The 14,988-nt window shown below is 46.1% G+C and overlaps 1 protein-coding gene across 1 annotated transcript; it reads right to left on the reverse strand.

The window, feature by feature from the left end:
* Positions 1-7,643: 7,643 nt before the first annotated feature.
* LOC109747775 (protein NRT1/ PTR FAMILY 4.3) lies at positions 7,644-11,666 on the reverse strand. Its single transcript, XM_020306804.2, has 5 exons — positions 11,344-11,666; positions 11,010-11,227; positions 9,939-10,382; positions 8,874-8,989; positions 7,644-8,781 (listed from the first exon to the last, which is right to left on the reverse strand). The coding sequence occupies exons 1-5, from the start codon at positions 11,447-11,449 to the stop codon at positions 7,917-7,919; spliced, it is 1,749 nt and encodes a 582-aa protein (XP_020162393.1). The 5' UTR covers positions 11,450-11,666; the 3' UTR covers positions 7,644-7,916.
* Between the last annotated feature and the right edge of the window lie 3,322 nt (positions 11,667-14,988).

A 14,988-nucleotide genomic window follows, 5' to 3' on the forward strand; every position in this document is an offset into this window, starting at 1 on the left:
AGGCATGCATGAGATGACCCCAACTTTTTGGAGCATGTGGGCATGGCCAATGTGGTCCCCCAGGCAAGGTGTGCACGAATTCGGACACAATACACACGTTGCGTCATGTCGGGGCACTGTTCTAGGGTTTTATCGCTAACCTTGCAGGGTTAAGCTATGTATTTGAATCTAGAACCAAATTAACGCAACCTTAGAGTTGAAGAACTGGCTGATCCATATATCATTAATAATGCTCTATTTCCACTTCAAGCCAGCATAAACCTATATAACCAAAAGCCAGCATGGCCTGCAGGCTGCCTAACCCATCATCCTAGGCTTACAAAGTTCATGAGCACCGCAAAATAACAGCAACAACTACTAAAACATCGCAACAAAGTAAAGGCCACATCTTCAGCAGGAAGTAGAGTCTTCTTTTTTATCCTTCCAGTCTTGCCACGTTGATTCTCCACCCCTGCTTCGCTGTGTACACTTCACTTGCTACTCGCTCTAGCAGTCTTGCTCCCACCTCCAGCACCTTTTTTGTGGCTCCTTTGTCTGCAAAATAGATCAATCAACAATCCTATTAGGGGCTACATTTTTCATGCAGATAAATAACTATAGTTTTCCCAATACTGCAGTACTAAAATCACATTTATTAGGGGCAACCAAACAGCTCACTGTAAATAAAACTAACATAATCTCAAATACTGAAGTATTCTCAAAGAACTTAGAACATAGTATGCTATCAAACGGGTCCAAACTGACTCACACAGATAGACTAACTGAAGACACTGACATGCCATCACTCTGTTTTCTTGTCCTTCAACTTGCTGATGCGCTCTGAGTGACGAATGCCCATACGGATGTAGGTCTCCGCTTCAATCGGCATGGTCCTGTCTCCGAGCTGTGGGATCCCTGGACCCACAATCTGCACGTCCGTCGGCTGCTCCTGGACAACATCATCCTGCTCCTCCTCTCCAGCACTGTCGTCCAGCAGCAGAACAACCTCCTCTTCCCCGCTCTCATCCTTGCTCTGCTCCACATCTTCGCTATCACTCTCATCCTCGCTATGCTCCACATCTTCACTATCACTGTCATCCTTTCTTTGCTCCACATCACTGTCAGAGTGAACATTGGACTGATCAACCGGAGCAGGCACCGCGAGCAACACTCCGACAAGATCTGGCACTGGAATAGGAGGGGCGCGGCGGCGGGAGCGGTACATGTACCACCTCGCACGCTGACGCGGATCCGGGGAGTTCTCCGCTTCGTTCATAGCCCAGAGGAAAACCTGGACTGGAACAACTCCTCGAGCAGGACCAAACAACGATTTCTTCTCATTGCCCATAAGCACTTTGATGAGACCCCTACCGTGGTCGATGAACATCTGCAAGCTGGGAAACCAGCTGCAGATCTCCTCCACATTCGCCCTCTTCTCCAGATCGCCCTGACAGAACTTCCCAACTGCCTCCTCCCACTTTTCTTGAGCATTGCCGACCGCGACCTCCTTCCCTTCTTGTCCCCCATCGCCGGCGACGCTAGATGTGAGATTTGAGCACACGGAGTGAATGGGGAACAGAAGCAAAGACCTAGGGTTCGTATCTGCTAGATGAAATGGGGAATTTTTCCCCTCTCCAGCTGATAACCGCGTGTGAGGCCGGCGTGGAACGGCCCACCCAAATTAGGCCCAAATCAAAGCCGCGGCAGGCACTGTCTCGGGGTGGTGGGAGTTTAGTCCCACCTCGCCAACGGAGAGGAGCTCGCACCGGTTTATAAACCCACCTGAGCTAATCATCTCAAGTTCCTATCTAAAGCAGGCAGCTCATTGCCTAACCAGTCTCTCTCTGCCCCGTTGGGCCTACCGGCAACTTATATACTTTCACCGCGGGCCTGCATCCTGGCCCAATGGGTTACTAGTCGTATGCAGGCCGTGGGGTTTCATATAAATGCTGTTGGTAGGCTTGCATTTTTTTATTATTTATTTAATTTTTTTGCATATGTCACATGTCTAATTTTTTGCATATGTCACATGTCAAATTTTGCAAACAAGTTGGCAATTTTTATTATTTATTTAATTTTTTGCATATGTCACATGTCAAATTTTGCAAACAAGTTTGAATCATTAAATTTTCAAATTATAAATTAAATTTAAAATTTAAAAATATTAAAAATATTTGGACCAAACATTTCCACCATGTGAGGATACCCAAAGTAAATTTTTAAATTTGTATTCAATTTTTTGCATATGTCAAATGTCTAATTTTGCACACAAGTTTGAAACAAAATATGTCCTCTAGACTGACTGGTCAAAACATCGGTCTATACCTCAAGGGGGCATTGTAAAGTATTATTTTTCCAAATTTATTTTCATAGCCATGTTTGGCACATGTGGGTCACCATGTACAAGAAAATTTGGGTGATTTGGAGGTGGTGGAAAAAATCACGTATGTTCAAAAACTGGCTTAAGTTATAGACCAAATGGCCCCTCCGGAATGCGATGATTTTTTCGACCACCTCCAAATCACCTCAGTTTTGGCACACATGATCTCTTGCACAAACAAAGCTAGTTTTTCAAGGTTTTACATTTTTTTGAATTTTTTATTAATTTATAATGCCCTCTAGACTGACTGGTCAAAACATCGGTCTATACCTCAAGGGGGCATTGTAAAGTATTATTTTTCCAAAATTTCTTTCATAGCCATGTTTGGCACATGTGGGTCACCATGTACAAGAAAATTTGGGTGATTTGGAGGTGGTGGAAAAAATCACGTATGTTCAAAAACTGGCTTAAGTTAAGACCAAATGGCCCCTCCGGAATGCGATGATTTTTTCGACCACCTCCAAATCACCTCAGTTTTGGCACACATGATCTATTGCACAAACAAAGCTAGTTTTCCAAGGTTTTACATTTTTTTGAAATTTTTATTAATTTATAATGCCCTCTAGACTGACTGGTCAAAACATCGGTCTATACCTCAAGGGGGCATTGTAAACTATTATTTTACCAAATTTTCTTTCATAGCCATGTTTGGCACATGTGGGTCACCATGTACAAGAAAATTTGGGTGATTTGGAGGTGGTGGAAAAAATCACGTATGTTCAAAAACTGGCTTAAGTTAAGACCAAATGGCCCCTCCGGAATGCGGTCATTTTCTCAACCAATTCCAAATCACCTCAATTTTGGCACACATGATATCTTGCACAAACAAAGCTAGGTTTCCAAGGTTTTATATTTTTTTGAATTTTTTACTAATTTATAATGCCCTCTAGACTGGCTGGTCAAAACATCGGTCTATAACTCTGGGGGGCATTGTAAAATAATATTTTTCCAAAATTTCTTTGAAATTTCTAATGCCCTCTTATATTTGTTTATAATGCCCTCTTATATTTTCTTTGAAATTTATAATGCCCTCTTATTTTCTTTCTATTTTTTTTTCAATTTTTTAATTTATAATGCCCTCTTATATTTGTTTATTTTTTAATGCCCTCTTATTTTTCTGTATTTTTTTATTTATAAAGTAAGGTTTCCAAGATGGCTAGCCTGGCCCATGCTTTTCATTTTGTTTAATGCCTTCAGTTTATTTTTTTAATGCCCTCTTATATAACTTTATTAAAAATAAAGTAGATCTTATTTCAAATTCCTTTTTTTGCACACATTATTTTTAACTAGTTTTACATTACTCTTGTAAATTTACATTTAATTCCTTCACACTTTGATGATGGAATATTTGCTCTGTTATTGCAACATTGGTTCAAATGATGGAACATTTGATCTTTTTGCTTATTCAAATTACGCATTGATGGAATGTGTGAGGATGAACAATTATCAGTAAATTTACGAAACCCCTTGTAATATAATTCATGACAGCCAATTTGGAACATTGCCAGATTCAATATTTGGTATAATTGGCACATGTGCGCAGCATGTTGCACTTGCGCACAACATAGACAAGTGTTGCAGCATGTCTGAAGCAACACTGAAGCGCCATTTGTGATCATTGCACCATCGAAACAACAAGTAAACATGAAGGAAGCATTCACCACCAATAAAGTTAAGGTCAGACATATATAGATAGCATTAGGTACCAGGCAGTTCACAACAGATCCAGTTAAGACACACAATACATTACATTACATTAATAGAGGTAGTTTTTAACCAGTTCAGACCCAGATGCAGCTTTCCAAGAGTAAAACATCATCAAATATACTGATGATGAGTACGGCTTCCAGCTTCTGATGATCAGCATGATGTAGGACTAGAGGTTAGGGTTTCTCAGGACCTTCAGGAGGGCAGAATGCTCAGCCCTGATCTTGTACTCATCACTGGAGATCGATGTAGCCCGGCAATGTTCCATCAGATGCTCCAATAACCCAGACCTGGGCTTGGGCTTGCTGCAGAAGGGGCAGCGGTACTTTTCCGTCCTCCAGTTGTGGTACATACCAGGTCCTTGGGTCCTGATCTTCAACACCACCTTCTCTTCAAACGACTCGACGTTCCCCTCGTCCACATCATCTCCAGATTCATACTGCACACATTAATGACTGACATTAATACATTATGCATTCAAATACTATAAACACACTAACTCAATGCACAAATAACATTTCAACTAGGCCTTACCTCATACGGCTCATCTTCATCAGAGTCATATGGGTAGAACCCAGTCTTGTCCCACTTCCTCTTGTTCCCACAACCACAAGATCCTCCTCCTCCTGCTATATTGTCAAACAAGCACATCAATTACAATGAATTGAATTGCAGTTCAAAGAATGTCATTACACACAAAATTGTGAATGTGAACCACATTGGTATGTTGCAAGTGACCAAATGCTTTCCTTATAAATACAGAATCTAAGCAATCAATCAACAGACAAATGCTTTCCTTCATAAATGCTAATGAAAATCCAAGCTGGATTCTTGACATTCCCTGGATTAACCCAACACTTTTCTTTTGAAGGAATCCCCCCCCACACTACTTAATGGAAACATATAGTATATTTTGTTGCTAGGATCCTGCCTTGGAATGTTTACTTCATAGTTATACAATGCTGACATCCTAGCTGCATATTTTTGTAATTCATCATAAGTATTTGCAAAAGAGGAAAATCTCTGGCCAGGTTAATTTTATGAGGCTCGACAATAGGCCTGCCTACAACATTTGATTTATAAAATTTTGGGCAAGGACAATATTTCAAGGCCATCTTACTGTTTTTGAGGCCACCCTTCTGCAATTGTAAAGTGAGTTATCTCTTAGCCCTCTAAATATAAAATTACATCCATTGCTACTAATTACACAAGCCAACTACAATTTTTAATATGCACAAATTACTGTTTTTGGGATAATGCAGCAAAGCTCCTACACATATTAACATAATGCAGTAGTTAATTATGTACAACTTCAACTATAAATGCATACATCTCCAACAAACATCTAAAATTTCATTACTTACCTAAACAACAACAAATTATACTATAGATGAATCTTGTATCATCTAAATCAATTCATTGGCACATCAAAATTAATGCATTCCAAATCAAATATGTTTCCATCCAGTATCATTGAACCACAGATCAAATCAAATAATCATATATGTCTGCAGCATTGAACTACAGATCTAATAATCATATGACGTCTATCTGACCTTAAATTCCCCCTTAAATAAGGTATTAAACCTCATACTAATTAAAATCTAACAAGCAACAATTCCACTACTAACCACTGAAAAAATCCCAAGGTGCTTTTATCTCTGAAGCAACGGCATTGGAGAGGATGTTCAATGCTGTAAATATCTCTGAAGCAACGGCAAAATTCCACTACTAACCCAAACTAAATAAGCTTAGACTGCCCCTTCCCCTCTCCTTCAGAAGCCCCAATCCAACACAAACAAATCCAGCCCTTGAGAAGCTCTTTTTGATTAACATGACAACACCCATTACATGAGCACATCCTTCACTATATTTACAACCAAACTAATGCACCATCTAATCACCTCAGGTAGACATTTTCCAAAAACACAAGGACATGCACAACCCATCTCATAGCCTCTGCCTGACAGGCATCAATCAAGCATCAAAGAACTGCAACTATGACAACATGCATCAATCAAGCATCTAAGAATTGCAACTATGACAGTCATAATCCCTAGAACTGCAAAAATTCCACTACTAATCTAATAAGCATCTAAGAACTGCAAAAATTCCACTACTAATCTAATAAGCATCTGAAAAAACCCCATCCCTCAATCCGGCTACTTCTAACCTAATCTAATAATCATATGAGGTCCACCATTCTTGCACAAATCAAATACTCGAAAACCCTAATGCAGAGAAAACCCTACATCCAACAAATCTAACCAAAAAACCTTCTGGCCACAAACCCTACAATCTAAAAACTACCGCATTAAAGTGATAAGCAGATACCTTCTGCTCCGCCTGCTCCTCGTCAGAGCCGGCCTCCACCTTCTCCACCTTCTCCACCTCGTGCGCCTCGCCAGAGCCCGCCTCCACCTTCTACGCCTCGCCACAGCCCGCCTCCAGCTTCTGCGCCTCGCCGGAGATCGCCAGAGCGGGCGCATCTGGCTGGACTGCGCCGCTGCAACCCGCCCCCGCCTTCTCCAGATCTGCAACGGGGGGGGGGGGGGGGGCACCGCGCTGGACGCCGGCACGTCCCCTCACAAAGGTGCCCGCAGTGACCTGCCGCGCCTGCTCCACCAGATCTCCGCCCCAATCTGGGCGCTCGCCTCCTGCGTCCGCCATGGCGATGGAGAGGATGCGGTGAGGGCGACGAGGAGGTTGGAGAGGAGAGGGAGTGGGGAGTGGGGAGTGGGGAGAGGGATACGATGCGGCGGGGGGAAATGGTGGGCGATGCGGCCGGAGGTGGTTGCCGTCCACATTTATATGATGGGACGGTTTTGGAATCTACCTGTGACACGTGCTGCCCCACGCGCGGGCGGTTCCACGCACGCACGAAATGCCGCCATATACAAATACGTATACGGTCGGGCATACGATCTAACCGGGCCCGTACGGGCCTCCCAGGGCTCCTCGACGGCTGTACGCGGGGGCAACAAAGACGATCGTGCCCCTCGTTATGAACCTTTTTGGTTCATCCTGGCCGTCGATGTGTTTTTCCACCTCGCGTTCAGCCAGGGGGGAGCACCGGAGCAGAAACGCTGAAGGATAGCCTGAAGAAGGCTGAAGAAGAGGCCAAATCTGGCAGCAATTGCATCATTCTGTAAGATGGTGTCCTTGGACAAAATTTGCAGCATGTATGAATTCTGTATGCTTTGCTACCTGGAAACTTCGTAACTGCTGCTAGTAGTACTTATCGAGCATAGTGAATGACCTGAACAAGATTTTGTTTTGAGTTTACATTGAACTGCTTGGCTATGATAGGTATATCTTGCATGCATTATGTGTTCTGAAATTTGGTTGATTCTTGTTTCATGCCAAGGGAGGTTTGTGCTCGGCGGTTACATTATCAACATGGGTCTGTCTAGGACACATCTAGATGTGATATAATTATGTCACATCTAAGCTGATGTCCACTCTGTTTGTGGTCTATTTTTTTTTGTCCTAATTTTTTTCTTGTTGCTGCATTATATATTTGTGGAAGCTTAGATGTGACATTCTTAAAAAACATCCAGATGTGAATTAGACAAACGGTATCAACATCCTATCTGTTGCTTAATTCACTATTCCATTGCATATTTCCATGTTGGCCACAGGTGTCTGAAATAAGTTTACTGAAGACTATGCCTTGTGGTAGAACTAGCATACATATGCTAATGTACTTTCTTAGCCATGCTAATGTACTTTCTATTCCTTATCAAAGGAAACCTTCTTCTTAACCTAGCACTTCTTTCCCCATCACTACTTTTCATGCATTTCTACATATATCTATACGCATATACAGGTTCAGTCTCCATGCAGGTCTTCAGCTGATCTCCTTGGCATCACCCTCTGCTGCAATCTGAGCCGAGGCAGCATCAGAGCCATCGGCACCAGAGTTGTACCACCTTGCGCAGATCAGGTAGCAGAAGAAGTTGAGCACGCTGAGCGCAGCGAGCATCCAGTAGAAGAGGTCCAGCCTGTCCTTGTCGAGGTCGTTGTCGCCGAGCCAGCCGGCGCCGCCGTGCCTCGCCGTGACCCTGTTCACCGTCGTCACCAGCACAGAGCTGAGGTAGAAGCCGAAGGCGTAGGAGCAGTAGGTGAGCGCGGTGAGGAAGGACTGCATGCCGGCGCAGGCCTGCTTGTAGAAGAACTCGATGAGCCCCACGGCGGTGAACATCTCCGACACGCCGAACACGAGGAACTGCGGCACGATCCACAGCACGGACATCCGCGCCCCGGACGCCGACAGGTCGCGGCGCCGGCGCTCGACGGTGGCGGCGGCGACCATGGAGAAGGCGACGGTGCCGAGGCCGACCCCGATGCGCTGCAGCGGGGTGATCCCGGAGCGCGTCCCCGTGAGCCGCTTCATGAAGGGCACGAGGAGGAGCTCGTACGCCGGGACGAGCAGGAGGAGCATGGCGTAGGGGATGGCCTGCAGCGACGCCGGCGGGACGCGGAAGGCGCCCCCGAGGACGGTGTCCATGGCGCTGCCCTGCTGCACCGAGAAGGTCTGCAGCTGCGCGAGCACGGTGTTGAACACGATGGTGCAGGCGAAGATGGGCGTCACGGCGAGGAGGGTCTTGGCCTGCTGCACCTCCGACACCGTGCACAGCCGCCACGGGCTCTCCGGCTTCGTGTTGGCCCCCTGCTGCTGTGCCGCGTCCCTGACGCACGCCTTGTCCAAGAACCTGCGTACATGGTTTCACAGCATGTCAGTCAGGACGCAGAACAACTCAGACAGAGCAATCTGGTCAGCAGAACGATGGATGCGGCGGTCCACCTGAATTTGTTGCCGTGGCGGAAGCTGCCGGCGAGGCGTGCCGGCTCGCCAATTCCGGCGTTGCCAGGATTGGCAGGGCAGATTTGCTTCCTCTTGGTGAAGGCGGCGACGAACACCTGCAGAATTTAGAATGTTACACAAGTCAGTCAGGATCAGCAGCAAATAGCGAAATCTGATGTAAATGCTACTGACACGACGCCTACTACCAATTGTACATTTCTGTGTCAAAATGATCTTAACCTCATTTGACAAAAACAGCATAAAGCACGGCCCAATATTTTATCATTGTTTGCACACAGAGAGATTGTCATCTCGAACCAATGCTGAATAACGCAAGTGCACAGATTGCACATCAGCACACGTGACAGCAAATCATACATAATCCGCAGTCAGTTCTGTCGTTATCAGCAGGACCAAAACCACAGCTGCGCACACAACTGACGTCCTAACAGTCAATAAGTCACAAACCTTTAAGAACTGCACCGCAGACACAACTTGCACATCGTTTCTAGCTTGGTGTATCTGACTAGATCTGATCGGGGCAAGCAAATATGTAAACTAGTTGTACCTATCATATGGCCCCAAATTGCACAACTGTTGAATGTGACAAGGTGAGCATAATGCAAGAACAGCTGACTGACTGAATGATGACGAAACTAAGTCTACCCACTATTTCAAGTATAGCCAATCTAACCATAGAGTACTAGAGGGACATAGTTATGTGACCAGATCATTTGTCTTGACAAAAGTTCTTGGATATACTGCAGTATCCTAGAAATTTCTTAAATGGATTTTTTCTAGCAGGAAGGAGATGTTTGACATACTGTCATACAGCAACCTGCCACTAACCTAACGGTCCAAACTTCGTCCAATTTTTGAATGCGCAAAGTTTGTCAGTTGAAATTTTTTATATGTCTTTACAATTATTGAGTTATTATTACTAATTTACTGAATATATATATATATATATATTAATTATAATATATATATAGTGAAGTGAACCCGAGTTGGTAGTACATAATCAGAACGGCGTGTTCTGAGTTGATCATCAAGCATTATTCTTACCCTTGCAATAGGAGTGAAGATGCTGCCCTGAGGAGGTTTGTTCCGGTAGAAGGCCGCGCCGGAGACCAGGCTGATGAGCCCGGCGGCCATGGCGGCGGCGGAGATGCCGAAGCCGACGTCCATCCCGGAGTGCGTCTGCACCCAGACGAGCGCCGTGAGCGCGACGAGCTCGCCGAGGCAGAAGCTGAAGTAGGCGGAGTTGAAGTAGGTGGAGAGGCTCTTGGCATTGTCGGCCCCGGCGGAGCTGGAGAACTGGTCGCCGCCGTGCGCGATCATGTTGGGCTTGAGGCAGCCGCTGCCGAGCGCCACCAGGTAGAGCGCGACGAAGAAGATGCTGGACTTGAAGCCCCTGGCCTGCTCGCAGCTGCCGTCCATGGACGCCATGTTGCACGGCGGCGGCTTCAGCTGCGGAAGGTGTGCTTGCACCGACAGTAGTATGAAGCCCTGAGGACAAAACATACTACTAGTAAAAATCCATTGCAAAGCATATGTATTTCTGGTTATATTCTTAATGGAATTTTAAGTTTGGTTTCTTCGATTCCATGTTTCCATTAATACAGTGTTTTAAGGTAAATTACAAAAGCTGTATTTTGCTAGTAAAAGACAGAAGTGCCTAGGATAACTAGAGTGTCAACTGTCAAGTAAACAATAGGCAAGTAACACTAGCACAACTTTCTTGGGACGTGTTGTTTTCAGGTAAGGCCCAACAACAACAAACAAATTCCCATTGGCGTGTGCTTTTCTTTCAGAAAACAAAAACTAATTATGAGCCATGCTGCGTGCGTTGAATTCAACCTGGTCCCAAAACCGGGTCCATGCATGGTGATTGGGGCCTTTTTTTTTATCAGGCCCATCCAAGTTCATCTCCCTTTACGTGAAAACAACAGTCAATGGGTCGGTCTCAAAGGAAAAACACTCTCACACGTTCCATCTTCCTCATCTTCTTGTCTTGAATGGAACACGCGCAGGCCACCCGTTGGTGGTCACTGCAGCTAGCCACTCCTTCCTAGTCGAGTTTGTAGTACTAGGAGTATATAGATTGTGAGCAAGGAAAGGATAGTGGAGGAGTACCGAGAGCTCGACGAAGCCGAAGGTGAGCATGGTCCAGAAGCAGCCGAGGTAGGAGTCAGAGAGGAAGCCGCCGAGGAGGGAGAGGAGGAAGATGGTGCCCACGAAGTTGGTCACCACGTTGGCCGCCTCCGACAGCGGGAAGTGCATCTCCCCGAACACGTACGTGATGAGGTTGTTCCCCACCGCCGCGATCGCCATGATCTCGAACGCCTGGATCCCTGCACATCAGCCTCACCAGTCAGCACTCAGCACGCGCGCCATGGATTGGATGGACATTGCTCCATCGCTCCTCCGTATAACAAACTAACTTGATGTAGGTAGGAGTACGATGTACCTAGGACGAAGACGGCGGCGCGCATGCCGCCGTGCCGGCCGGGCTCGCAGGGGCGGCCCCGCCAGTCGACGGAGACCTCATGCGCCGCGGAGCTCTCAACGTCCATGCTTTCTGGGGGTCAACCGGGTTAGGTAGCACCAGTCGTGCTCGCAGCCAGCCAGTCACCGCTAGCTCTGCTCTGCTCTGCTGTGCTGCGTAGGTAAATGCCATGTTGGTGGTCGGGGCATTATTTATAGGCGGCGGAGCACAGCGCGGCGATGACTCTGCTCTCTCTTGTGAGTTGTGGACGGACGAATGCCGAAAGGGGCATTGAGCTAGTGGCCTTCCCTTTCACGTCGGAATTTCGGGGTCGGTATCGCTCCATAGTGGCAGCGCAGTGCAGGTGTGCAGTGCCGCCCGCGATCGTGTGAGGAGCCGCTGAGTCGGGAGGGCCAAAAGGCGCGTGCACACACATGCATCAGATGGCGTATGGATATGGATATGGATTGACTTGCTCGAATTGTTGGGCAGGCCGATGTGTGTTCCTTCTCTGTTGGAAATCTAAACTCAGCCAGCAGTCAGCTCCCAGGTCAACAATATATTGTTGTTTTTGTGTTCTGAATTGACTGAAGCAGAGCACGTTCAGATAGAGAGAAAATGTTTCCTGACCGAAGTTTTGACTGAGATTACTGCTTTGTTTTTTCTGGAAGACTTATCAGTGAGGAGCTTGTTTGGACAGCTAAAACCACAGCCACACGACAGGATAACTACTTTGATGACCCCATAAAATATAGTGGAATTGATGTGTTTACCTGTCCTCGTTTCTGGCGCAGACAGTGACACGGTGCGCCCGACACCCGTGCAAAGTATTGGTTCTCTCTCAAGACAATATTGTTCTCGGGAGAGCTGAGGCAGGTACCCTAGCTACGTAGTACTCTGTACTCCCAGCACGTACCAGGAATGTCGATGGATGGAGGACCATCTAGATCGTGCAATGGGACAATACATTCGTACATGCAGCAGATCGGATGCCTATTATGAACGATGTGATCAATGATTCGGAACGTAGATATATTTGACAGATTTTGCACCACAAGTTGCATGCTAATTAGCAAGCCACAATATAGATGGCTTATGTAGGAATACTAGCTCCCCATATGCCAAGATAGATAGATAGATATGCCTCCTGATTCTTGGCGTACTGTTCGAAAAGACGGCAGCGCCAAATCTGCTGCTGGAAAGCTCCCCTGCTTTTGTATACCCTAGCTAGCAGAGCAGAGATCACAAGGCATAGATTCGACCGTCACATGCTTTGCTCCGGTGACTCCCTTGAAAACACACAAACACACACAGGTAAGATAAGGGGTGCCAAATCTAGGCTTGTTAAGAAAACGATGATCCTAAACTAGTAGTACAAAGAACCGAACCGTGTGGTAATAAGTGGTAACTGCCCGTCTGAAATTGATCGTACGTTCGTACGTACTCCTAATAAACAAACAGTGTAGAGAAGTGTGAGTGGACTGTGGGCACCGAACGCGCACGATATGAAATATTCAGGCATTATCCCACGGACGGAAGCACACACACGCGCTTCTTGGTACGCGGAACGGACCGGCCGCTGTGCTGTGCTAGCTGTACGCGACGGGACCGAAATGGACGATGGACATGCCAAAAGAGCTCATCGCGGCGATCCGTGGACTTGTCCCCATCCGGCCAAAAAGAAACGGACCAAATCTCGGGAAAAGAGCGCCCGCCGCGACGGCGATCCGGTGATGGGGCGCATGAATGAATGAATCATCGTCGTCGTGGCTCATGCACGGACGCGTGATGGCGGATAAGGGGAGAGGGGATCGGCCGGAGACGAAATTCTTTTATCCGATGATGCTGCAAAGTGCGATGCCTTTGTGCAGCTCATGGGTGAGTTGAGGTAGTCCAACCTTTGGGTCTCGGCCATTGGAGCAGGGGCACTGTGGCTTGTTTATGGGCATGCTTTTTGGGCTTCATGGCAGCAGGGATTCCCACTGTTGGATAGGAGGTACCTGAGCATATGGACTCTGTTCATACGCTTGAGTTGTTGAGCAGCCATTGGTGTAGGCAGTACAGTTCCTGACCCAGCTGGTTGATTTACGTTTCGAATCAAAGGGCACCTTGGCAGCAGCAAAGTAGGCTTGGCTTGTCAAAATTCAGTGAAACATACTGGGCTAGGTTTTTCAAGTAGAATCCACTTTTAGCTCCGAATAGTTGGAGAGTGTCAAAAGTTAGAGCATCTACAGCCGGACTTGACAAATCCGGCCCTCTGTACACTCGCGGGCGCGTCCGAAAATAGCTCCCGCCGGCCCTGATATCTTGTGCCCGGCATCTACGTATCTCAAATCCATGCAACTTTTTTTAACTGAAAACCCGTAGAACAATCGTTTTACGGTGTATATATATTAAAAAGGTTTATGTACAGACGTAAGGGAAAACAAAGAAAACAAACGTCTATCCAATTCCAGCTCTAGCAAAACCCAACATGATAAATCAGTTGCAATCTAGGACTTGATCAATCCAACTTGAGAGAAGAGCTTCACATTTGTCCTTGATTCTGTGCTTGATTAGCAATAGGTCGTTTCTGAGCATGCTCTTCCAAGAATGAAGTGAGAATGGTTTGGAGTTGAAGATCTTCCCATTTCCCTGGATCCAAACATTCCAGCATCCCATAATTATGATTTCCATGGCAATGGGGGTTGGCAGAGCTTGTGATAAGAGCAAAACCTCATCATATACAGATGTACCTTTGGTCTATTCCCCAGAATTGAGTCCTAGCAGGTGAGGGCAAAGTCGCAGTCCCAGAACAGATGCATGGTAGTTTCTTCAGTGTTGGAGGTACAAAGGGCACAACTGTAGGAAGGTAGGTGGAAATACTTTCTGTGAAGGAGATTCCTTGTATTTGCTCTGTCATGCATGAGTAGCCAGAAGAAAATCTTATATCTGAGCATTGTGGCATTCTTCCAAATTTTGGGAAAGAGGGGTGGTGCCAATTCTCCTTGTATCAGAATCTTGTACATCTTAATTGAAGAGAAATCAGGCCCCCAAGGGTAGATCCATTTATCATTGCTGTAGACCAAAGCACCAGTGGCGAAGATGGACACGGTGAGAACCTTAATCTCATGTGCAGTCAGCTTACTTTGGGTGGCCTTTACATCAGCTAGATGTGAAGAATGCTTTTCTTCATGGTGGTTATTTACAAGAAGAGATCCATATGGACATTCCTCCAGGTTTTGGAACAAACAGACTGATGGGAAGGTGTGTAGGCTCAAGAAATCTTTGTATGGCTTGAAACAGTCGCCACGGGCGTGGACAGGTTCAGGAGAGTTGTTTGTGGTATGGGCTACTCTCAGTGTAATGGAGATCATACAGTACGGGCATAGACGAATCCATATCACCATTTTGGCGGTGTATGTGGATGATATTGTGATTACTGGAGACGATGTTGAAGAAATCAAATGTTTGAAGCCAAGACTGGGAGAAGCATTTGAGGTAAAGGATCTTGGACCTCTTCGATACTTCCTTCGGATTGAGATTGTTCGGTCGAAGAAGGGGGTAACATTAAGTATAGTGAACAGGTAGCTGATTGTTTTACTAAACACTTGGATGTTTTGTGTGTTTCTCTGTAATGCCAGTAGT

Source organism: Aegilops tauschii, chromosome 2 (genome assembly GCF_002575655.3).
Source record: "Aegilops tauschii subsp. strangulata cultivar AL8/78 chromosome 2, Aet v6.0, whole genome shotgun sequence".
In the NCBI taxonomy this organism is placed as follows: Eukaryota; Viridiplantae; Streptophyta; class Magnoliopsida; order Poales; family Poaceae; genus Aegilops; species Aegilops tauschii.

Bases quoted from the DNA above. Each gene is read 5' to 3' on its own strand.
- LOC109747775 (XM_020306804.2), bottom strand. From the start codon at position 11,449: ATGGACGTTGAGAGCTCCGCGGCGCATGAGGTCTCCGTCGACTGGCGG. The intron at 11,228-11,343 runs GTACATCGTACT...GCTGATGTGCAG, and splicing joins CGCCGCCGTCTTCGTCCTAG to GGATCCAGGCGTTCGAGATC. The intron at 8,782-8,873 runs GTGGACCGCCGC...CCATGTACGCAG, and splicing joins CGCCACGGCAACAAATTCAG to GTTCTTGGACAAGGCGTGCG.